Below are 26551 nucleotides of genomic sequence, written 5' to 3'. Positions count from 1 at the left end.
AAGCAAGGCCTACAAGGCCTGTGAAGAGAAGAACTACAAAATTAAATTGAAAAACCGGAAATATCGGAACCTGGGCTTCTGGCATTCCAAAATCCAGAAATACCCGAACCTGGGCTCATCTCGGTCCGGAACGGCCTCTCCCTGAACACATGAAAGCATTGAAAGTCCTGAGGATCATCATCAGCATCATCTTCAGTAAACATAGTTGATGGCCAGATGTTATGCCAAGCATTGACCAAGGTGTCTGCAGTTCACAAGTAGCTGCCCATATGGCATCCTTGATAGAGAAAGCTTTTGAGAATGCTTTTATTCCCATGCCTGTGTTCACAGCATTAAATAAACACCTCATAAACTGGTTTTTGTAGAGACACTTCATCGATCTCAAAATTCCTTGGTCCATTGGCTGTATCAGTGATGTAACATTTGGAGGTAAGTAGATTCCATGGACATTATCCTTTACCAAAAGCTCAGCATTGGGATGTGCGGGGCAATTGTCGAGCAGCAAGTATATTTTGCAATTTTCCTCACGGCCAGCTTCCGAGCAATGAGCTCGCGCCTGAGGGACAAAATGCTTCTCAAACCAGTTCAGAAAGATTACCCTGGTTACCCATGCTTTCTTATTGGCATAATAGAAACATAGAAACATAGAAAATAGGTGCAGGAGTAGGCCATTTGGCCCTTCGAGCCTGCACCGCCATTCAATGAGTTCATGGCTGAACATGCAACTTCAGTACCCCATTCCTGGTTTCTCGCCATACCCCTTGATCTCCCTAGTAGTAAGGACTACATCTAACTCCTTTTTGAATATATTTAGTGAATTGGCCTCAACAACTTTCTGTGGTAGAGAATTCCACAGGTTCACCACTCTCTGGGTGAAGATGTTTCTCCGCATCTTGGTCCTAAATGGCTTACCCCTTATCCTTAGACTGTGATCCCTGGTTCTGGACTTCCCCAACATTGGGAACATTCTTCCTACATCTAACCTGTCTAAACCCATCAGAATTTTAAACGTTTCTATGAGATCCCCTCTCATTCTTCTGAACTCCAGTGAATACAAGCCCAGTTGATCCAGTCTTTCTTGATATGTCAGTCCCGCCATCCCGGGAATCAGTCTGGTGAACCTTCGCTGCACTCCCTCAATAGCAAGAATGTCCTTCCTCAAGTTAGGAGACCAAAACTGTACACAATACTCCAGGTGTGGCCTCACCAAGGCCCTGTACAACTGTAGTAACATTTCCCTGCCCCTGTACTCACTATGAAGGCCAACATGCCATTTGCTTTCTTAACCGCCTGCTATACCTGCATGCCAACCTTCAATGACTGATGTACCATGACACCCAGGTTTTGTTGCACCTCCCCTTTTCCTAATCTGTCACCATTCAGATAATAGTCTGTCTCTCTCTGTTTTTACCACCACTGGCAATACTCTCGAACTCTTGGAACATCTTGGACGTGGCTTCTCCCAATAACCATAAGCTTACATTTATGTGCCCCAGCCACATTTGCAGCAGCATGCACAGTCAAACCTATCTTTTACACCTGGCTGCATTTCTTCTGCTGTTGCTAATGTCTTTCGCGGTACATAGCCCCAAAACAGTGCTGTCTCGTCAGCATTGTACATTTGTTCAGGTGAAAGGTTTTCATCAGCAATTAGTTTGATGAACTCATCAATATAATTTTCAGCTGCCTCATGATCTGCTGAGGCTTTCTTTAAGTTGCCTGATGCTATGACGTCTTTTAACTTTGGCTAGCCAACCAGAAGAGTGCTCGCATAGAGCTAAAATCCCCAGTTGTGCATGGAATATTTTAGCTTGTTGCCTCACCATTGGGCCAAACAAGGGAACCTTTTCACTTCACCTTTGTCGCCACCATTCCATCACTGCTAGATCCACATCATCACATCTCGGCTTATGCATATTTTACTCTTACTCATTTCCTTATGAACATCACTTTCCACATAAAACGTCATGAGCTGTTCTTTCTGTTTTCTTATAATAATAATAACTTTTATTTATATAGCAGCTTCAACATAGTAAAACATCCCAAGGCGCTTAACAACATTGTTACAGACAAACAGATAAATTTGACACCGAGCCACAGAAGAAATTAAGACAGATTATCAAAAGCTTGTTTAACAAGGTAGAATTTAAGGAGCATTTTAAAGGAGGAAAGAAAGGTAGAGAGATGTGGAGGTTTAGGGAGGGAGTTCCAGAGTTTAGGGCCCAGGCAGCTGAAGGCACATCCACTGATGGTTGAGCAATTATAATGAGGGATGTTCAAGAGGCCAGAATTTGAGGAGTGCAGACTGTAAAGTCCTTACACAATACCACAAATCCACACGAGGCACATTCTATGGACAAGGTCACTCTGTGACCTACACCTTTATTCACAGGAGCAAGAAGTGATGACCCTGCGTGGGACCTCTCTTTATATACCTGGATGACCAGGTGAGGAGTGTCTCCCACAAGTTCACCCCCTGTGGTCAAGGTGTGCATTTCTCAAGTAGATACAATATTGCAATGTTGTTACATGAAGGTTACATACATGATATCACCCCCCCTCGCCCCCCCAACGTCTTATTGGGATCACAGGTTAAGTCTTTCGGGTGGTCTGCGCTCCCTCGTGGAGCACCGCAGTTGGGGCTCTGGCTGTTGAGCCTTGGCCTGTGTGTCTGTCCCCTGTGGTGGTTCCGGCCTGTCCGGGCTGACCGCAGGGACTGTGCATGCTGCTGTTTGTTCTTGTTGCTCGTTCACTGGCGGTGGTGTGAATACCATCTCATGATCTTCTTCAGGTTCCTCAGTATCCATGCTGAACCTTTTTATTACATGGTCCAGATGCTTGTGGCATATCTGCCCATTGTTAAGTTTAACCACGATGACCCTATTCCCCTCTTTGTCTATTACAGTACCTTCAAACCATTTTGGCCCCAAAGCGTGATTGAGAACAAATACGGGGTCACCAATTTCTATACATCTTCCCCTTGAATTACGGTCATGGTACTCATTTTGGGACTGGCGCTTGCCTTCAACAATGTCGGACAAGACAGGATGAATGAGGGACAGCCGAGCTTTAAGTTTTAAGGCAGATTATCAAAAGCTTGTTTAACAAGGTAGGATTTAAGGAGCATTTTAGAGGAGGAAAGAAAGGTAGAGAGATGTACAGGTTTAGGGAGGGAGTTCCAGAGCTTAGGGCCCAGGCAACTGAAGGCACGTCCACCGATAGTTGAGCAGTTATAATGAGTCATAAGGAGCTCCGCGGCGGGACCCCCGTGAGCGAGTGTGGTCGGGACCTATAGGCCAGCAGGAGGCGCGATAGGCGGCATTGAAGGGAGGGACCTTGAATCCTGAGCATGCCTTGTTTTATGATTTGGGCCGCACGTTCTGTGTGGCCATTGGAGGCCGGCTTGAACGGTGCTGTCCTGACATCGTTGATGCCATTACCCGACATGAACTCCCGGAATTCGTAGCTCGTGAAACATGGGCCATTATCGCTAACAATGATGTTCGGCAAACCATGGGTCGCAAAGACCGCACGTAGACTCTCCACAGTGGTGGATGTCGTGCACGAATTCAAAATGATGCACTCGATCCATTTCGAGTACGCATCAACTACAATGAGACATTTTCCCCATGAATGGGCCCGCGTAGTCTACGTGAATGCGTGACCATGGCCTGGTGGGCCAGGGCCACGGGCTGAGCGGGGCCTCCCTGGGGGAATTTCCCAGCTGAGCACACGTCGTGCACCTGCGAACACAGTGTTCCAGGTCTGAATCAATTTTCGGCCACCAAATGTGTGACCGGGCAATGGCCTTCCTCAGCACGATGCCTGGGTGCTCGCTGTGGAGTTCCCTGATGAAAGCTTCCCTGCCCCTCTGGGGCATGACTACCCGGTTGCCCCATAGTAGGCAGTCGGCTTGGATGGAGAGCTCATCCATCTGCCTGTGAAACGGTCTGACCTCTTCAGGGCATGCTCCGTGTGCGGGCGCCCAATCCCCAGTCAGGACACATTTCTTAATCAAAGATAGGAGAGGATCTCTGTTGGTCCAGATTTTGATCTGGTGGGCTGTGATGGGGGAGCCTGCGCTGTCAAAAGCATCAACGGCCATGACCATCTCAGCGCTTTGCTCCGCTGCCCCCTCAGTGGTGGCCAGTGGAAGCCTGCTGAGCGCTTCAGTGCAATTTTTAGTGCCGGGCCAATGCCGGATGGAGTAGTCATAGGCAGCCAGCGTGAGAGCCCATCGCTGTATGCGAGCTGACGCATTGGCATTGACAGCCTTGCTGTCTGACAACAGGGATAGACATAGAAACATAGAAAATAGGTGCAGGAGTAGGCTATTCGGCCCTTCGAGCCTGCACCGCGATTCAATGAGTTCATGGCTGAACATGCAACTTCAGTACCCCATTCCTGCTTTCTCACCATACCCCTTGATCCCCCTAGTAGTAAGGACTACATCTAACTCCTTTTTGAATATATTTAGTGAATTGGCCTCAACAACTTTCTGTGATAGAGAATTCCACAGGTTCACCACTCTCTGGGTGAAGAAGTTTCTCCTCATCTCGGGAAGTTAACTGCTTGTGGTCCATTTCTAATTTGAACCTCCTGCCAAAAAGGTACTGGTGCATCTTTTTCACCCCAAAGACACATGCGAATGCTTCCTTCTCAACCATCCCATATCCACGTTCTGCTTGAGAGAGCAACCTGGAGGCGTAAGCCACAGGTTGGAGTTGCCCCTCAGCATTGCACTGCTGCAACACGCACCCAACCCCATAGAATGATGCATCACATGTCAGAACCAATTTTTTACAGGGGTCGTACAGGGTCAACAACTTATTTGAACAGAGTAGGTTACGTGCCCGATTGAAAGCCCGTTCTCGACAGCCCCCCCAAAACCAATCGCAACCCTTACGCAGGAGCACGTATAGCAGCTCCAACAACGTGCTTAAGTTCAACAGAAAGTTCCCGAAATAGTTCAAGAGTCCCAGAAATGAACACAACTCCGATGTGTTGCCGGGCCTGGGCACTCGTCGAATCGCCTCTGTTTTGGATTCGGTAGGCCGAATCCCGTCTGCAGCAACCCTCCTGCCCAGAAACTCGACCTCGGGAGCCAAAAACACACACTTAGGCTTCTTGAGTCGCAGGTCTACCCGGTCCAGTCGGCGTAGCATCTCTTCCAGGTTGTGGAGGTGTTCCTCGGTGTCCCGACCCGTGATGAGCATATCGTCCTGGAATACAATCATTCCAGGAATGGATTTGAGCAGGCTTTCCATGTTTCTTTGAAAGAGCACGGCCACTGATCGAATGCCAAACGGACACCTGTTGTAAACGAACAGTCCCTTGTGCATGGTGATTGTGGTCAGTAGTTTGGATTCGTTGGCCAGTCCTTGGGTCATGTAGGCTGAAGTGAGGTCCAACTTGGTGAACAGCTTGCCGCCTGCCAGCATGGCAAAAAGGTCCTCCGCTCTCGGGAGCGGGTATTAGTCTTGCAGTGACACCCGGTTGATAGTGGCCTTGTAGTCGCCACAGATCCTGACCGAGCCATCCACTTTTAGGACGGGAACAATGGGGCTCGCCCAGTCGCTGAATTCAATGATGCCCTCTCTCAGCAAATGGTCCAATTCGCTTTCAATTTTCTCCCGCATTACATACGGCACAGCTCTGGCTTTGTGGTGCACTGGTCTGGCGTCCGGGGTGATGTGAATCACTACTTTGGTACCTTTGAACGTCCCGACGCCAGGTTGGAATAGTGACTCAAATTGCTGTGAGCATGAACTTCGCTCCACAGATGACACTGCGTGCACATCCCTCCATTTCCAGTTCATCTCAGCTAGCCAGCTCCTCCCCAGCAGTGCGGGACCATTGCCCGGGACAATCCAGAGCGGCAGCCTATTCACTGATCCATTGTGTATGACAGCCAACATTGCACTGCCTAGCACTGGAATGATTTTTTTGGTGTATGTCCGTAATTGTGTCTCAATGCGTTCTAGTTTGGGTCTGCTGGCTTTGAGTGGCCATCGCTTTTTGAATTGTTGAATGCTCATGAATGACTGGCTGGCCCCCATGTCCAGCTCCATGCATACTGGGATGCCGTTTAATAGGACCTTCATCATCATAGGTGGTGTTTTGGTATATGAGCTGTGAATGTTTGCCACATGAACCCGCTGAACTTCAGCATCCATTGATTTGCCCCACGCGTCATCCTGCCTCACAGACCCCTCTTCTGGTCCATCTGCCTCATATATTAGCCTGGTCGCAGGCTTCCTGCACATTCTGGCTAAATGGCCAGTGAGGTTACAATATCTGCAGGCGAACTGTTAAAACCTGCAAGCCCTGGCAGCATGTCTGCCCCCACACCTCCAGCATGACTGAGATTCCCATTGTTGTGAACAAAAGAGCTGTTACCAGGCATTCCTCGTTGATTGTCCCTTTGACTGCTCTTGAGCACCCTGTTCGTGTCCACTGGGATGGCGTAAATGTCCGTTCAGCCTGCCATTGTCTGTGTTGAAAACCTGTTCTGGGGTCTATTGCTGCCTGGGGTGTGTCGAACTGCCCTTGCCTGCCTGCTGGGTTCTGAGTCGCGTTTATGATATTGACCCCCTGATCCATTGCCACGTTGGAGTCAGAGTTGCGCGCGTATATATTATTTTGGTTTCCTCCTCCCCCGCCATAAAAGTCTGAGCCAGCAACACCGCCGCTTCCAAGGTCAAGTCCTTGGTCTCGATGAACTTTCTGAAAATCCCGGCATGACCGATGCCCTCAATAAAGAAATCCATTAGCATCTCCCCCCTGCAGGCGTCTGTGAACTTACAGAGGCTGGCCAAGCGCCGGAGGTCTGCAACGAAGTCCGGAATGCTCTGTCCTTCCCGACATTGGTGGGTATAAAATCTGTGTCGGGCCATGTGTATGCTGCTTGCTGGTTTGAGGTGCTCACTGATTAGCTTGCTGAGCTCTTCAAAGGTTTTGTCCGCCGGCTTTTCGGGTGCTAGCAGTTCTTTCATGAGCGCGTAAGTCTTAGATCCACAGCTGGTCAGTAGATGAGCCCTTCGCTTGTCGGCCACTGCATCTCCCAGCCAGTCCTTCGTGACAAAGCTCTGCTGGAACCTTTCAATGAAATCGTCCCAGTCCTCACCAGCACAGTACTGTTCCTCTGTGCTACCGGTGGCCATTCTCGTGGGTCGTTGATTCCCATTTCTCGTCACCACTGTAAAGTCCTTACACAATACCACAAATCCACACGAGGCACATTCTATGGACAAGGTCACTCTGTGACCTGCACCTTTATTCACAGGACCAAGAAGTGATGACCCTGCGTGGGACCTCCCTTTATATACCTGGATGACCAGGTGAGGAGTGTCTCCCACAAGTTCACCCCCTGTGGTCAAGGTGTGCATTTCTCAAGTGTATACAGTATTGCAGTGTTGTTACATAAAGGTTACATACATGACACAGACATCTTATGGGATTGTGAGGCTGAAAAAGATTACAGAGATAGGGAGAGGCAAATCCATGGAGTGATTTGTAAACAAGGATGTGAATTTTGAAATCAAAGCATTGTTTAACTGGGAGCCAATGTAGGTCAGAAATAACAGGGGTGATGGGTGATCTTGACTTGGTGCAGGGGTTAGTATACGGGCTGCTGAGTTTTGGATGACTTCAAGTTTACGTAGTGTGGAATGTGGGAGGCCGGCCAGGAGTGCATTTGAGTAGTTAAGTCTAGAGGTAACAAAGGCATGAATGAGGATTTCGGAGCAGAAGAGCTGAGGCAGTGGCGGAGGTGGAAATAGGCGTTTTTTGTTATGCCGCGGATATGTGGCTGGAAACTCATTTCAAGGTCAAATATGACACCTAGGTTGTGAACAATGTTGTTCACCTATGATATCAGAGATGGTGGAGAGTCCAACACCATACTCCTCACTCAATCTTCTCACTGAAGCATCTCTGTCTAATCTTTGGAGTAACTCCATTTTCTTGGCAATTGAAAGTGAACTATGCTTCCTCTTTCCTTTATCTGAACCCATTGGGGTATCTGTTGGGCTTTTTGACATGTTTGCAATGACACAACACAAATTCACAATCTTTACCTATGCAGATCTTTAAATCGGGAAAAACACCACAATGATTGAGTCAGGTTGGGTGGGGTCTGATCATGGGATGTAGGTGGGTCAGCGGGGTTAGCCCTATAATGTTTAATGCCAAGAATTTTTTTTTTTTAAATGCTGAATTTAAAAGTGCATGTACAGTGAGTATTTGTATTACAGGTACAGGTGTGCAAACTTAAAATCGAAATCTGGTTGGGTGAGGTCGGATCATTGGGCGTGGCGGTCCAATCGTGTGGTTGCTGCTTTGGGGAGCTGCAGTATGCTGTGCAGAGTTTGATTCTGGCCAGGGACTTGCGCGGGAGCTTGGTTAATTCTGGCCGGGGACTTGCATGCTGTGCAGAGTTGGTTCTGGCCGGGGACTTGCGCGGGAGCTTGGTTAGTTCTGGCCGGGGACTTGTGTGCTGTGCAGAGTTGGTTCTGGCCGGGGACTTGTGTGCTGTGCAGAGTTGGTTCTGGCCGGGGACTCGTGTGCTGTGCAGAGATGGTTCTGGCTGGGGACTTGTGTGCTGTGCAGAGTTGATGCGGACCCAGGAGCAGCGATACGGTGACTGTGAAGACCTGGACTGGAACAGGTAGGATTGGCATTTTTATTCTTGCAATTTTTGTTACTGTACAGTAGTTGGATTTCATTTTTTGACTTTTCCCTGGGCTCAGCTGGTGGCAGTAACGGTTTGGCAGGGTTTTCGGATTCCGGAACATTTTGCGGATTCTAGACGACCCTGCCACGGATTGTCCCGATATCCGGATCATTCTGGATTACGGAAACTCCGGATTTTTGACGCTGCACCTATATTAGAACAACAACCACACTTCAAGACGACTTCATTGGCTGTAAAAGTGGGACACCCAGCAGATTACTGCCCAGGTGATGAAGGAGAAAATACCTCCGCTATATAAATGCAAGTTCTTTTTCCCTCCTCATGTTCCTATAAGCAACATTTCTGGTTTACCAAACACTTCTTCTTGAAAACACTATTCTTTTCATTCCTTAAGTGAGAACCGTATTATATATAGCATAAAAAGCGATATTTTATCACTGCTATTTGAGTGTTACACTTTAAGTAATTCCATCATTTTATATTATATATACTGTAAGCAGTCCTATTATTTTAGTTATATTTACTTTAAAAATTCATGTAATTTAATAAAATATAGCCAACAATGTAAATATTATATTTCCTCTGTGTCTTTTTAATTGTATTCATTATATCCCCATGATTCTCATCAGATTCTTTTCCCATCCTAAGAATTTAATTCCCGCTATATTTTAATTATATCTTTATCAAATTATTTAGCCACTTAAGAGAATGCAGGGAAGAGACAGAAAAGTGGAAACTAATTTGATGGTTAGAATCAGATGTTCTTTTCCAGTTTTATTTGACCCAACTCCTCTTGCATAATTCCTCTTCAATTTTAAGTACCATACATTGCTCCTCAACCAAGAAGATGGCCTAATTCCAGGTATCTATAAACATCTGCTAAGAGATGCACGGAAGTGGTCTGAGTTGACTCACTTTCCGATTGTTAATTTCTTTCCTTGTCTTGAGGGTTTTTTGAAAGTGGCAACTCACTGTGTGGACAACTTTAAACAAATCCTATTTCTACTACTTCATGCAAAGCACACTAGTTCATGAATGTACTAATGCAACCAGACTGCTGATACTAGCTAGGCATGGCTGAAACCACAGATTATTGGAGAAAAAGTAAGAGAGCACACTAGCTAAGTATAGGTGACTGACAGTATAATGAATCAAGAAAAAATTCGGTAAAGTGAAACTTCACGGTGAAAAAAGAAGCCACTTGCATTTATATAGCATCTGAGCACATCCTCAAGATCAAAGGCACTTCACACCAATTACTTTTTGAAATGTAGATATTGTTGTTATCTAAACACACACGGCAGCCAATTTGCACACAGCAGGATCTCACAACTAGCAGATGAAAAGTTAATCTTCAAATAACCTGCTCTTGTTTGAGTAGCGCCATAGAGTATTTTACTTCACCTGAACAGGCAGATGTTTACTGTCATCCAAAAGGTGACACCTCTGCTTTTGTACTACACTCAAGTGTTAACCAAAATTATGTATTCAAATCTGGGAGTGGGGTTTGAAACATAGAAACATAGAAAATAGGTGCAGGAGTTGGCCATTCGGCCCTTCGAGCCTACACCGCCATTCAATGAGTTCATGGCTGAACATGCAACTTCAGTACCCTATTCCTGCTTTCTCGCCATACTCCTTGATCCCCCTAGTAGTAAGGACTACATCTAACTCCTTTTTGAATATATTTAGTGAATTGGGCTCAACAACTTTCTGTGGCAGAGAATTCCACAGGTTCACCACTCTCCGGGTGAAGAAGTTTCTCCCCATCTCGGATCCAAATGGCTTACCTCTTATCCTTCATGATTCAGAGGCATGTGTGCTATCAACTGAGCCAAGTTGACACTTAAGGGGTAATGTACCGAGTTTATCCTCTCGGCAGGAAACCTCACTCACTGGGAGAAATGGGACCGCAGCATACATGGTTTGGTAACCATTTAAATTAATGATTGAAAAATTGTGTATAGTGCATGCCCAAATCTCATTATTGTGGGTTATAAAGTTAAGGATAGGTACAAGGAGAAATTATCAAATCTTGTATAGGACACGATGGTTCCTAAACTGCAGGATGAATCATGTCGGATGTCAAATTAGATAGGTGTTTTGTTCAATTTACTACTGTGGGGAGAAGACAGGTAAAAATTGTGCAGAACTTTTTCTGAGAAGCTGAAATGGATGGTGTAGAATCTCCAAAGGGTGAACTGTTTCAATATGGTTTTCAGAAATGATTCTTGGATTAACTTTAAGCTAAAATTAATACATTTGTAGAGTCAGATGCAATCTGTGACCCAATGTCAATACATTGTAGTTTCTGCTATTTTGTCCCTCTTCTATGGACAAATATGACAAAGTATTTTTCAAGACAGATCACCATGGCAACACTATCGACTTAGTACTAAAGCACACTTACTACTTGGATCTGGCCTCAGCCTGTGCCAAGTCACACATTTACTTTTCATTTCAGAAATTATCTAATTGTCTGCAATTAATGTAACAATGGCATTTTTATTCAAACCATCACTGATTACTTATTGCATTTTATGATGAATAGATTTTTGGATTGATAGTTACATTTTGTTTTTTCAGTTATATTGGAAGATTTTCTGCTTATATGTCTAATCCCATCAAATTAGTGATATTTTACCATTTTGTAAAAACCAGAAATCTGCATTGTGATTCCTTTTTATCCCCACAGCAAGGATATTCCCTTCTGAGTTTTGTTCTCATCCGATTTGCTGTGGTCTGTTGTAGGAACTCACTCACGTCAATCCACGACCTTTATGCCATGTGCTTTTTTCAATGTTAATCAGCTTCTGCTAAAAAGTCCTGTCCTGTCAGAATTTTATATGTTTCTATGAGATCCCCTCTCATCCTTCTAAACTTGCACTTGTATTGTGCCCTCACACAAGTCTCTGCCTAAGAACTTCTTCTAAAACAAGCACCAGATTGGCAGTTTGTAGACTGCTTCCTCAGTTCAGCCAAAAACTGAATGAGAGACTTATCATTCTATTTTTCTCTACTGAAATTTGAAATGTTCAGCAACAACCAGAGGTTTTTGACTGACATGTTCTTTCATCCATATTGTTGATTCATCAAATGGTTTAATTGTGACTTCTAAGTTTCTCGTTACACTGTAGAGTAAACTTACTCATCCCATGTCCCCAATGGGGAGCTGTAGTTAAAGGTATTTGGGTCAGAGAATCACACTATAGTGTTGTAAACCAATCTCTCACCTGCACTCCTTTAGAAACATAGAAAATAGGTGCAGGAGTAGGCCATTCAGCCCTTTGAGCCTGCACCACCATTCAATAAGATCATGACTAATCATTCACCTCAATACCCCTTTCCTGCTTTCTCTCCATACCCCTTGATCCCTTTAGCCGTAAGGGCCATATCTAACTCACCCTTGAATATATCCAACAACTCTCTGCGGTAGAGAATTCCACAGGTTAACAACTCTCTGAGTGAAGAAGTTTCTCCTCATCTCCGTCCTAAATGGCTTACCCCTTATCCTTAGACTGTGTTCCCTGGTTCTGGACTTCTCCAATATCAGGAACATTTTTCCTGCAGCTAACCTGTCCTGTCCTGTCAGAATTTTATATGTTTCTATGAGATCCCCTCTCATCCTTCTAAACTCCAGTGAATACAGATTCAGTCTCTCCTCATATGTCAGTTCTGCCATTACGGGAATCAATCTGGTGAACCTTCGCTGCACTCCCTCAATAGCTAGAACATCCTTCCTCAGATTAGGAGACCAAAACTGAACACAATATTCCAGGTGACGCCTCACCAAGGCCCTGTACAACTGCAGTAAGGCCTCGCTGCTCCTATACTCTAATCCCCTAGCTATGAAGGCCAACATGCCATTTGCCGCCTTCACTGCCTGCTGTACCTGCATGCCAACTTTCACTGACTGATGTACCATGACACCCAGTTCTCGTTGCACCTCCCCTTTCCTAATCTGCTGCCATTCAGATAATATTCTGCCTTTGTGTTTTTGCCACCAAAGTGGATAACCTCACATTTATCCACATTATACTGCATCTGCCATGCATTTGCCCACTCACCTAACCTGTCCAAGTCACCCTGCAGCCTCTTAGCATCCTCCTCACAGCTCACACCACTACCCAGCTTAGTGTCATCTGCAAACTTGGAGATATTACACTCAATTCCTTCATCTAAATCATTGATATATATTGTAAATAGCTGGGATCACAGCACTGAGCCCTGCGGCACCCCACTAGTAACTGCCTGCCATTCTGAAAAGGACCTGTTTATCCCGACTCTCTGGGCCCAAGTTTCCACATGATTTGCGCCTGATTTTTAGGAGCAACTGGTGGAGAACGGACTATCTTAGAAATCGCAATTCTCCACATTTTTTTTTCTGCAGTTCTAGTCAGGTAGAACAGTTCTACTTTGGAACAGAATTTTTTCTTTAAAAGGGGGCGTGTCCAGCCACTGACACCTGATTTCAAAGTTTCCACAGTGAAAACGTACTCCAAACTAACTTAGAATGGAGCAAGTGAAGATTTTTGTAGAACTGAAAAAACCTGTTCTACACATTAAAAAAATCAGGCGCAGGTTACAAATTAGGCGTCCAGAACGAGGTGGGGGGGAGGGGGGGGGAAGGGAAGTCATTAAATTCGACAATAAATCCTTATTTATACTTCTACAAATATTATACAAATAAATCCAACCTGAATAAACATTTATAAGCAAAGAAAAGATTAAATAAACCATCTTCCTACCTGTGTGAAAGTGCTTCAGTCAGCTCAGCGATGTGGCGTCGTTCCCGCGAACGGGAGGGAGGGGCAGGCAGGCAGTAACCAGGCAGCAAGCAGCCTTCCACTTGAGCTGGAAGCCTTACAGTCAGCTCAGCATCGTTCCCGCGAACGGGAGGGAGGGAGGGGCAGTAAGCAGGAAGCCTCAGTGCTGATGTACTGATGGCAATGTGGTTTTATTAAAAAATGTTCAAAAATTAAACAGCTACAAAGAACTACAAAAATGGCCGAGTGCCAATGTTTCCTTCACACTCCGCATGTGCGAACGCTCCAACGCGCACGCGCAGCGTTGCTGGCAGGAAAAAAACTAATTTAAATAGTACCCGCCCCCTCCCACTTACAAAATCGGCGCGAGTGTAGGCTCCGCCCCCCTGGGCGCCGCGCCAAACAGATAAGGAGCTGCAGGGCTATCCAGAATCGCAAGTTTTTGTTCCGGCGCCGTTTTAGGCGCGAAAAACGGGCGCCCAGCTCGGAGGGGCTTGGGCTCTCTGCTTCCTGTCTGCCAACCAGTTCTCTATCCACGTCAATACATTACCCCCAATATTATGTTCTTTAATTTTGCACACCAATTTCTTTTGTGGGACCTTGTCAAAAGCCTTTTGAAAGTCCAAATACACCACATCCACTTCTTCTCCGTTGTCCACTCTACTAGTTACATCCTCAAAAAATTCTAGAAGATTTGTCAAGCATGATTTCCCTTTCATAAATCCATATTGACTTGGACAGATCCTCTCACTGCTTTCCAAATGCGCTGCTATTTCATCTTTAATAATTGATTCCAACATTTTCTCCACTACGGATGTCAGGCTAAGCAGTCTATAATTCCGCGTTTTCTCTCTCCCTCCTTTTTTAAAAAGCGGTGTTACATTAGCTACCCTCCAGTCTATAGGAACTGATCCAGAGTCAATAGACTGTTGGAAAATGATCACCAATGCAACAACTATTTCTAGGGCCACTTCCTTAAATACTCTGGGATGCAGACTATCAGGCTCTGGAGATTTATCGGCCTTCAATCCCATCAATTTCCCTAACACAATTTCCTGACTAATAAGGATTTCCTTCAGTTCTTCCTTCTCACTAGACCCTCGGTCTCCTAGTATTTCCGGAAGGTTATTTGTATCTTCCTTCGTGAAGACAGAACCAAAGTATTTGTTCAATTGGTCTGCCATTTCTTTGTTCCCCATTATAAATTCACCTGATTCTGACTGCAAGGAACCTACATTTGTCTTCACTAATCTTTTTCTCTTCCCATATCAATAGAAGCTTTTGCAGTCAGTTTTTATGTTCCCAGCAAGCTTCCTCTCATACTCTATTTTCCCCCTCCTAATTAAACCCTTTGTCCTCCTCTGTTGAATTCTAAATTTCTCCAAGTCCTCAGGTTTGCTGCTTTTTCTGGCCAATTTATATGCTTCTTCCTTGGTTTTAACACTATCCTTAATTTCTCTTGTTAGCCACGGTTGAGCCACCTTCCCCATTTTCTTTTTACTCCAGACAGGGATGCACAATTGTTGAAGTTCATCCATGTGATCTTTAAATATTTGCCATTGCCTATCCACCGTCAACCCTTTAAGTATCATTCGCCAGTCGATTCTAGCCAATTCACGTCTCATACCATCAAAGTTACCTTTCCTTAAGTTCAGGACCCTAGTCTCTGAATAAACTGTGTCACTCTCCATTTTAATAAAGAATTCTACCATATTATGGTCACTCTTCCCCAAGGGGCCTTGCACAACAAGATTGCTAATTAGTCCTTTTTCATTACACATTATCCAGTCTAGGATGGCCCGCCCTCTAATTGATTCCTCGACACATTGGACTAGAAAATCATCCCTCATACACTCCAGGAAATCCTCCTCCACCGTATTGCTACCAGTTTGGTTAGCCCAATCTATATGTAAATTAAAGTCACCCATGATAACTGCTGTACCTTTCCATATTGTTTTACTTAAAGCATGGGTCATGGGTCCTCCCTCCCCCACTCCCCTGGGATTGTGAGATTTGCAAATTTGCCTTGATCTGTTTGATTCCTATGAACAGACAGGAGCGTTTATTTTAAGGAGCTTTAATTTGTGATATAATTTGCCACAAAATATTATTCTTGTCTTTTGAAGCACTCAGCCAAGCTGCAACCTCCTGGATATTCCTTAATGTTTCCATATGTTGCCCTCCTGATTCAAATATGTATCTTTACTATCCCCACAGCACTTCACATTTTCTTTTTTTGAAAAGGATATCCTTGTCACTACTTTTATAATTATTTTACTGAGAAGGCATCCAACACAAATTCTCCAAACAGCAATTTATTTTCTCGATTGCCAAAATGGCATTCGAGACCAGCATTAAAGGCACAAAATTGGTCTCCAAGCAAGACCAAAGATACTAATGTGCCCCTGACAACATGAGTATAATTTGGTTAAATATCTTTTTAATTTAATCACTTCATCAAATGATACAAGATTGGCAAACTTAACTAGATAAAACAAGAGGCAATTGGAAAGGTCCTGGTAACAGTGTGGATCTTTTTTCTTGTAGCACAACAATTAACATAATTACTGCCATTTTCCATAAGTGATTAAATGTATCTTTAATGCTTTCGCATTCAATGGCTAAAACAGTAATTAAGTCAATTATTAAGGAGTGAACATAATTAGCTAGTTGTTTTCCACATGAAATACTCTTGTACTCCATTTGTGCTACAAGTGAACTGTAATAAATGTAATCTTTAGACTGCAAACAAGTTTAGAGAAATCCATTTGATCAGCTTATGGACTATGACAAAGATATGAATAATATTAGTTTTATCATCCTATTCTTTCTTTTCCATATTGTTTTATTTAACCTATTGTAATGTTGACTTTAATTTGACTCTTCTATCTAGTCCACCTCTATTCTACCTCCAATCTGCTTATTCTAATCCTTGTGCTTAATATTTAAAGGCTCAAATAGTTTACTTATTTCTATCTCCTTCCTCTCACTAACCACTTTGGAGTTTTCGTATTGCTTTTGTAAAAAAGTTTTCATTGATTAAAATAGCCACAAAGAGGATGTTTTCTTCTTTTTTAGTTTAATAACTGTAATTCTCTTGAATGTTTAACAGTTAACATAGTGGTTCTTATTTTCCTGCAATATAAAAGTATAAATAAATGTGTTAGAATGATTGATAGAAAATGGCTGACACACCTCAAGTAGCTAATTTGTCACTTATTAGGTATAACTGATGGAAAGTTGTAAAATATGTAAAACAGACATGTGGAGGTGGAGGAAATGCAGATTCATCCAAAAGGCTCAGTCTGCCCAAAAAGGAAGTCTCAGCTCTAAAAGAAATTGGGGCCGATTTTCGTTCGCCCCCTGCCAGGGTGCTGGTCAGGTGGAGCATACCACTTCCTGGATTTACACATTCAGGTAATTGACTAGTTGTTGCCCTGGTGCAGGCTCTTGCATCTAAAAGTCAGGATTGATGAGTCTGCTGATGCCACAGGCCTGAGAGGCATACAGTTACCTCCCACCAACACAGTCTTAGAGTACTTTGATCCTATCCTGCGTCCCCACGGGTGTGCCTGAATGTCTACCCTATGTTGTGAAGTCATTGGCTGGCAAGGTAAGTGGCCGTGCCTGTGCTTCCTCCTGAAAGGCCAAATGAAAAGAAAATTGAAAGATTAACTTCAGAAAGGCCTCATCTATGCGCAATCTAAAATTTGAAATGAGCAGGAGTGAAGACGAATGTAATTTTCCCTTTATTGATGTGACAGCTCATAGCGCTGGTTTACTTTCCTATATGATTTGTCACAGGAACGAGGCAGTTATATATTGTCTTCAGATTAACACTTGTCTGATTTCTTCCTTGACTTGCTTTTCATTCAGGCTCTCAACAATCTAGAGAACATGATGTTCGGAATGGGATTTGAGGCGAGCTTTTTCCCTGAAGGTCAGAATGAGAAACACACAAGTCACTCATTAATTTGTGTAAAGATGGTTTCTGAATAATTGAAGAAAACAGCTTGAGAAAAAGGGGCGGGGGATGGGGGATGGGGGTGGGGTGGTGTGGAGAAATCCAGCTTTTTCAATATGAAGAGGAGAAAGATCAGTCTGTCAATGTGAGTGGTGGAGGAGAAAGCAGCTGTATCAATGTGGGAGGAGAAGCAAGAAGTCAGCTGTGTTATTATGGGGGGAAGATAGCAAGGTGAGAGAGTACTGACTTGTCAGTGTGGGAAGGGGAGAGAGGAAGGAGAGAGAAAGAAAAGCCTTGTCCACATGAGGGAGCAGAGACAAGTTGAAGATAAAAATAATAAAAACAGAAAATGTTCAAAATATACAGTAGGTCAGTCAGCCTCGATAGAGAGAAAAGATTTTTTTTGTAGAATGCAAAACAAGACAGGGATGGGAGGAAAAAAAACAATAAATAATTACAATCATGGAGAGTAAATTTATGGGTTCAATGGCCTGCAACCTGCTTAAAAGAGAAGCAAGGGATAGTTCAATGATATTAAAGATCATCTCAGTGAAGTAGTGAAAAGGTATTAAAAAAACTGTATGTAAATAGCTGAAACGGTAAGAGGCAAGAAATGGGAGAAATTGAAAATGAAAAACCGCACAAAGCCTGCAGATGTAGGCCAAAAATTAAAATTCAATGCTGGAAACACACAGTAAGTATGGCTGTCCTGCAAGGTGAAAAAAAACAGGCCAACACCAAAGAGCATAAACCTCACCTGACCAAACTGTGTTCTGACAAAAGATCTGCACTTGAAAAATTAAGCTGCCGTCCCTCCCCCAGCTCAGGCAGTGACAGGTCCATCCTTGCATCAAGAAAATTAGAGATATAGGTAAGCTCTGAGGTTACCTACGCCAACGTCAGAACAGAGGGCTGCAGAGTGCCTGGGAGAGGGAGAGGAGGAAGGGAGGAGAGAGATAGCATTGTCAATATGTGTGCCTGAGAAGAAGGATATGAGAGATCAAGCTTCAGTGTGGAAAGCCAGTGTGCCATCATTATGAATTTGCCGCTCTAGAAAGGCACAAAACTTGGAGTCATGAATGTGCATTGATACTACATCACTGTTGAATCTGGCAGGCAGAATCAAATTGTAGACAGCCTGGGAATGAAGCTCATGGTTATCTGCATGACAGGCAGGCCCTCCATTAGATCATCTTCATTTTATTTTTCAACTACTTTATAGTCAACATTTCTTTTGTAACATTTACTGCCGATTTTCTCCCCTCTTCTTCGCTGCTAAAGGTAATGATTCCTTTGGGGGTACAGGTTCCATGGGCTCCAGTTCATTATTCATGTGCATGCCTTGTCATTGAGTGTTGATCTGCTATTCAGCTGTGGGGGCATCAATGCTGAGCCTGATCTTGTCCTGAGTTTGGCTGATTGTCTCCTCCTTACTCCAGCAGCAGCGAGGCTAATTGTACTGCTACTGCCTTCTCTGCTGAGATCAGCTAGTTCAGCCCAGACCAAGGATTAAAGCTAACACATACTTATTGGTATAACTCAGCAACTTATTGAATAAACTTGGTGAGCCTTTGGTTGACACTTCTGCTGTTAACTTGGTGGACTGGAATGTCAGCTAGTGCAATTCAACAAATGTTCAGTATATTAAATAGGAGTCTATTTTCAGGACATTACTGTAATGTGTTGTCAATCTAATTATTATAATGCTACAGCTGAATAAACATATGGCACTGAATCTCATACAGCTCAATCTTTAAACTTTATCCGATAACAGACATGTGGAATAATGCTGATTATCTCATCTCATCTCAAGCGTAAAAGAATTGAACATTATTTCTCAGTTAAATGTCAGGATTTGACTGTTGGCAATGTGTTCTTCAAGTAGACACTCATTTTTCCATTTTCTCCCCAGTTTTGTCATGTTTTATCCTTGCACTTTATACATCTTACCAAGTGCATCCTGTGTCATGTACTTCATGGTAGGTAATTTTTTTGTTGTTGCTATCTGTCAGTCAATTCCTGTCATACAGCTGTGTGTGTATCCATTCTTTATGTCATGTTAACCATTGTAAGATTAGGATAACAGGTCACACACAGATACCTAAAGGGTCTTAGGAGTTTTAAGGTATTTTGTTAAAGAGCTACATCAGATACTGCATGTGGTTAAGATAAGTAAAATAGACATAGAACCCGTGACAGTACAGAGCAATCTACGACCCCCAGAGCAGAATGGCACAACTGGACGGACGGATGGAAAGACAGACGGTTAGCTGCCCGACGAGGCAGCGAACATCTTGGGTCAGTGGATCTCTGCAGCCTGCGGCAGCGGTCACTACTGTTAGTTTGTCCTTCAAGTGGTTGGAGGTGTTGGGTTATTAACCAGCATTGATCCACCTCAGAGGCTAAACTTGATCAAGGTGTTAGGCCTTAAACCAGCATTGATTTCCACCTCGAGGAAGCCTTCACTCCTCGCTGTCTGACTCGGTCCCTTATTTTTATACTTTATTTCGATGGGCTGGTGATTGTCTTCCATCTATAACTGAATTGCAAAAAGGGAAGGCATCCCTCATCGTCTCTTCCTGCCTGGTTGAAAAGGCCTTTCTCTTAACTTTCTGAGAAATGTCTTGTTATATTTCTTTAAGGACTTTTTATGACTCCTTGGCTGTGTGTTGTCTAAATTTTAAGTTTTTCCTGAGTGCCTTGTTTGTTCTACCATCGGTGCTGTCTTCCCTTATCATTTTAATGTCCTTGTGTCATCCATTTGCCCTCTATGTTTGTTATATAACCTCACTGACAATCCTGCAGTCAACTCCAAACTGCATTTCTTCAGTTTATTATCCCTCTTTGTTTCTTAATAATTAAAACCCTATATTTGGGTCTAATAACTACTTTTTACAATTACCTTCTTTGAGAAGGAAATATCCTTATTGACTTCTCACAACCTACTTTTGTCTTTCTAGCTAATTCTAAGTTATTGGCTCATCTCCCTATCTTTTTGATCAGGTGCCGTAGGTAGCATACCAATATTACCAAGACTATCAGCACAGATCCTTGGGCTATTACCAAGAATAAGGCCAACATTCTTAACCAGGGAGTTTGACTAATATTGTAGACTGATTCATACCACTTCCGTTCCCCTAGCTTTTGGATTTCTTGTTCCATGTCCTCATTCTGTTGGGTCATTTTGACCAGCTGATTTTTCCAAGGTGCTAGTTCTGTCTAAGATTTATTTGAGGTTCAAGGTCAATGGGGGAATCGGTTGGCCGAACAGAGTCACGACCTCGAGAGCTTCGTTCTGCATGGAGATGTTAATTCTGAGTTCTGTGATGTGTGAGCTGAGACAGGGAATAGGAAGTGATCTCTTATTACAGTTGTTTGGGTAGGCTTAAAACTGAATGTAGGGCTCTGGATGGGACATTCCTGATTCCCATGTTTCACTGTCCTGGCATTGGTTGTGACGCAGTACTTCCCCATGTGGAGATACGCATACTTTGTGCTATTTGGCCCCGCCGCCGGGCGCTTATGTCACACGTGCATGATTCTGAATCCAGGGTGAAACCACAGGCTGGTTTTCCCTGATTTCTTACACCACAGCGGCACAAATAGACTCTTCCTCGATTGGAGCAGCACTCGGTGTTTGGGCTATCCCAAGTCTGATCGGGGGTGGGGTCGGGCGGAGTTTCATATGACAAGTGAATATCCTCGTCTACGGTCTCTATGGATTCTACCTTGAATACTTCCCACTCGCTTTCTGTCTGGAAGCGAGGTAGCCACAAGACCACTGGTACCACACTTCCCTGAACCCCGCTTCTTTTAACTAGGTAAGATAGGCCATGCTGTCTGGTTCCTCTGGTGTAATTGTGCCCAGCGAACCATCTGCTAATCAGGCTGTCATTTATGAAGAATGGAATTCGATTGTCTCCTAGATCTCGAAGTCTGTTCACTATCTGGCTGAGCATATAACCTCGGTAGGCAGAACATACTATAGCCCTAGTTATCTTGATATAGGGCGACTGCGAGGCTTTTCTCTGTGGCTCCTACTCCCATGTGGAAGGGCTGGCTGGGATTTGGTGAAACCAGACCCATGGTCTGTGCGACAGCTTGTTTCAACTGTATTACCGCATCCTCAGTTCAGCCGAGTCGGACTTCGCGTCGTTTCCTTTAAGTAGCTGATAAAGTGGCACAGCTGTTTCTGCAAACTATGGAATTAAAGTCCATTGATATCCCACCAGCCTGAGGAAGGAACATAGGGCCGACTTTGAAGTGGGCAAGGATAGGCTCTGGATGGTTTTGATCTTGTGCTAATCCGGGCTGATGCCAGAAGCTCCGATTCGGACGCTTAAAAAGGTAACAATTCTGCACCAGCGGAGCCTTCTGCAGGTGAAGCAGCTGCAACAGTTCCTGTAAGGTGGTCAGATGCTCAGCGCGGCCTGTGGTAGCAAGCAGGATATCATTAACATACTGAAGCAATCAGGAGGGTCGTGAAAAATTCTTCAGAATCCCGGCCATATGCTTGTGGTAAATGGTAGGGGTGTTATGGAACCCTTGTGGCAGACATGTCCAGGTATAACTCTGATCCTCGAAGGTAAACATAAATTTAAACTGATCTTCCTGTCTTACGGGGATACTCCAGAAATTGTTCGCGATATCGAGGATGGGGAAGACTTTGCTGCTGTTGGAGATCTGTGAGAGTAGGGTGGGTGTCTCCCGAACCACCGGAGCGAACGTGGGGGTAACTGAATTGAGCTTGCAGTAGTCGATAGTTAACCGCCAACTCTCATTTGGCTTTTTCACCCACCAGACAGGGGAGTTAGTAGTTAATGTGCCTTTGCAAACAACACCCTGCTTTAACAATGACTCGATGGTAGCTTGAAGGCATGGTATACTCTCGGCTGGGTATGAGTATTGTTTTACGGGGGCATGGACCGGACCATTAATCCCCTCGGGTTTGGTGATGCTTCCGCAATCATGTTTGTTGGTTGCAAATGCTCCTGGGACCGACTCTAGGATCGCCCGGACATCCGGATCTGCAGAGGTGGCTGGTTCATAGTCCTCTGATTTTTTTAATCGTGAATACCGAGTGCGTGAGTGGGGTTCCATTTTGAAGGTTCCACAAGATACAATTGTTGGCATAGTCAACCACTGCCTGATGACTGCTGATTACATCACTGCCTAATATTCCCTGATTGGTATGCATAGACACATAGACGGGGTCTTGAACTGTGACCTGAGCCCGAGCTATGTCCAATACTATGGGAAAGGACCCTTGTATGGTCATCTGGATTGAATTGTCGAAACCGGATATAACCTGGGGGACACCTTTTGTGGGGTCGGGGTGGGGATCGGGGTTGATGGTGGCAGAGGAGCTGGAGTCGACCAGCATCAGTTGTTGATGACCTCCAGAATCAACAGTGCCATCTACTGGCCTTCCACGACCATCGTATTGGAGAGGAGAAGTTCCCCCTCCCTGTTGGGCCCGCGGGTGTCATTGCGGAGGTGGCAATGGGAACAAATTGATTTGTTGTCGATTCAGTTCCCTTCCTGCCCCTCTTGCATCTTCTAATTCTTCGCGCAATCCATCGTTTTCTGCCTGCAGTTCAATGTTTTTGTCTAGAATCTGGTCTAGCTTACTTTGGGTACACTGTGCTTTGCCATGTTCTTTTTGCTCCCGGCGCAGCTAGGTGCAGAGCTCAGAGATGGCCCGGAGCTGGCTGCTGTTTTGTTTTTGCAGCTGGTTTATCAATCCTTTTAACCCTTTAATATCCTGATTTAGCTGCACAGCACACCAACGTATCCCGGTCTTTTTTCAGCATAAGTCAAGAATGCAATCATAATCTCCGTTACTATCTTCTAAAATGTCTAGAATGCTCATTGTCACAGCCTTACCAACCTTTTCTGCCAGGCTGTCTATTACCAATTCTCGGTGATATGCCAACACCATTGTATTTCTGGTTTTGCATTTAATCCGCTCTCTCCTACTCCCTTCTTTCAGAGAGTAACACACTCAGCCTAAGCAATAATCACGTGTGTTCCACCGCTAACCGGACCCTTAAAACTCCTAAACACTGTGGTTCTCACTTCTGACACCACTTTAAATCACAGGTCACATGCAGATACCCAAAGGGGCCTAGGAGTTCTAACATATTTTAGTAAAGAGCTACAGTTTAAAGGATAATCAGATACTATTACATGTGGTTAAGATAAGTATAGTAGACATACAACCTGTCACAGTAGAGAACGATCTACAACCCCCGGAGCGAATTGACAGAACTGGACCGACAGACGGTTAAATATCCGACAAGGCAGCGTCAAGGTCTTGGGTCGGTGGATCTCTGCAGTCTGTGGCAGCGGTCACTACTGTTGGTTCGTTCCTCGAGCAATTGGAGGATATTAACCAGCATCGATCCACCTCAGAGGTAAACTTGACCAGGTGTTAGACCTTGAGTCGGCTGTTTGCTTTTTATGTTATCTGATCTCGCTGACATTCCTGCAGTCACTCCCAACTGTATTTCTTCAGTTTATTATCCCTCTCTGTTTCTTAAAAATTAAAACCCTACTTTTGGGTCTAATAACTACTTCTTATACCATCTATACTGCAAATATCACTTTGTACTACAGAAACACTGTTCAGTTGTTTCATTTGGAATTCCTGTATGCATATATAGAAATACATGAATGGAACAAGAAAGACTTCCAATAACATTTGCAAATATCCCTTAATGCAGATTTTCAAAAAGCTCTACAAAAAACAGCTCCATTCTATTTTTGCCTCGTTTCAGTGACTAATATAAGGTATTGGTGAGGCCACATCTGGAATACTGCGTGCAGTTTTGGTTTCCATATTTACGAAAGGATATACTTGCTTTGGAGACAGTTCAGAGAAGATTCACTAGGTTGATTCCCGGGATGAGGGGGGTGACTTATGAGGAAAGGTTGAGTAGGTTGGGTCTCTACTCATTGGAATTCAGAAGAATGAGAGGTGATCTTATCGAAACGTATAAAATTATGTGGGGGCTTGACAAGGTGGATGCAGAGAGAATGTTTCCGCTGATGGGGGAGACTAGAACTAGAGGGCATGATCTTAGAATAAGGGGCCGCCCATTTAAAACAGAGATGAGGAGGAATTTCTTCTCTCGCGAGAGGGTTGTAAATCTGTGGAATTCACTGCCTCAGAGAGCTGTGGAAGCTGAGACATTGAATAAATTTAAGACAGCAAGAGACGGTTTCTTAAACGATAAGGGGATAAGAGGTTATGGGGACGGGCGAGGAAGTGGAGCTGAGTCCATGATCAGATCAGCCATGATCTTATTGAATGGTGGAGCAGGCTCAAGGGGCCGTATGGCCTACTCCTGTTCTTATTTCTTATGTTCTTATGATTTCTTATTCTTTTCTTTCATACATGAAGCCGTTCTGCCCCTTAGGTGGGCTGTTCTTTCACAGACCACCAGCCACCACCAGTAGCTTTGACATTGCATTGCCAGGAAACATCCAGGAGGGGCCAGGTGGAGACATCGGGGCTGGTTTTAACCTACCCAATTGATATGAACGAGGTGATGACAGCCTCAAAATAGAGTCGGTGGACTTATCGACTCACTAACGTCGACAACAATAACAACTTGCATTTATATAGCACCTTTAACGTAAAATGTCCCACTAATGGAGCATTATCAAACAAAATTTGACATCGAGCCACATAAAGAGATATTAGGACAGCTGACCAAAAGCTTGGTCGCAGCGGTAGGTGTAAAGTATTTGCTTCAAGGGCTCTTTGCTTAAGAATTCATAGTAACATTGCTATTGAGAACTAATTGGTTTATTAGCAAAGGTTTAACAATCACACTACACATAACCAGTTCAACTATTTTGTTGTGCATTTTAAACAAATGCCCCCTGCAAGGGGGGGGTCACACTCCAAAATAAATTTTTTCCAGTGCCCCTTTTTTCCGTTTTTTTTTAGAGCACTAAAAACAAAAATTATACAAGTGCCCCGTGGCTAAAAAGGGGGGGGGGGGGGCACCAAAACCGGCAAATTAAACAAATTAAACTTTAAACTTAAATGATCAAATTAAAATTTGGTTGTCGGGGGTGATGATGTACTCCAGTCCTTCCGGCGCTGATCTCTCGCGGAAGGCCGCGAGCGTACTGGTGGACACTGCGTGCTCCATCTCCAGGGACACCCTGGCTCGGATGTAACCGCGGAAGAAAGGCAGGCAGTCGGGCTGAACGACCCCCTCGACCGCCCGCTGCCTGGACCAGCTGATGGCCTCCTTGGCCATGCCCAGGAGCAGTCCTAGGAGGAGGCCTTCCGACCTGCCCGCTCCCCTCCGCACAGGGTGCCCAAAGATCAGGAGTGTGGGACTAAAGTGCAACCAGAATTTGAGGAGCAGCCCCTTTAAATAATGGAACAGGGGCTGCAATCTCGCACATTCAATAAAAACATGGAACACGGACTCTTCCAGACCGCAGAAATTGCAGGCGGCCTGGGAGCCCGTGAACCGACTTAAAAACTTATTGCACGGGACTGCTCTGTGCAACCCCCTCGAGGCCAAGTCCCCAATAAATAAAGGGAGGACTCCCGCGTAGAGTGCACTCTATTGAGGACCCCCGCCTCCTCCGGACGGCAAGGTGGTGCGCTATGGCATGTCCGGACAGCAGACGAGGCTGGCAAAGTGGAGAGTGTGCAAGAGCAGCCTGTACAGGAAACGCACTCTGCGCAGAACTGAAAGGCACGGAGTGATTTCCCCGAGGAGACTCAAGTTGTGAGGCGCCGACTCCTTACGGAGGTTTTGGGGCTTGGCGCCAATGAGGAATTTCGTCCGGGCGGGGGTCAGTTCGGACGGGGTCTCCCCACGTGCTTGAGCCTCCTCGACACACCTAACGGAGTCAGGGCCCAGTGCTTTTTTTAGCGACTCGATGGCATTGGCCGCGCACCAAACATCGACCCAGTTTAGGCGCTGTGGCAACATGTCTGGCACCATGCAGCCCAGTCCTCCGCCATCGAGCAGGTCCCTGACCCTGGTCACCTCGCCAGCCTCAGCCCTCTCGTTTGCCTGCCACCTAAAACCTCGGTCGTGGAGGTACGGATGCCCGAGCAGCGGCTCCTGCAGGACAACCGCCACTCCAGCC

General features: G+C 44.7%; 1 protein-coding gene across 2 annotated transcripts in view; it reads left to right on the top strand.

Moving 5' to 3' along the window:
- LOC139234699 (dolichyl-diphosphooligosaccharide--protein glycosyltransferase subunit KCP2-like) overlaps window positions 1-26551 on the top strand; it is a 353523-nt gene that overhangs the window by 93773 nt on the left and 233199 nt on the right. Inside the window, exons 3-4 of one of the 2 annotated variants that reach the window (XM_070865477.1) lie at window positions 17338-17401; window positions 19338-19404. In XM_070865477.1, the coding sequence (XP_070721578.1) occupies window positions 17338-17401; window positions 19338-19404 (131 nt within the window). The remainder of the gene's footprint in view (window positions 1-17337; window positions 17402-19337; window positions 19405-26551) is intronic. The other variant, XM_070865412.1, reaches the window with a different exon arrangement.

Source organism: Pristiophorus japonicus, chromosome 1 (assembly GCF_044704955.1).
Source record: "Pristiophorus japonicus isolate sPriJap1 chromosome 1, sPriJap1.hap1, whole genome shotgun sequence".
NCBI classification, from domain to species: Eukaryota; Metazoa; Chordata; class Chondrichthyes; family Pristiophoridae; genus Pristiophorus; species Pristiophorus japonicus.
Note: the sequence above shows the minus strand (reverse complement) of the source record. Positions and strands in the feature narration are given on the sequence as shown.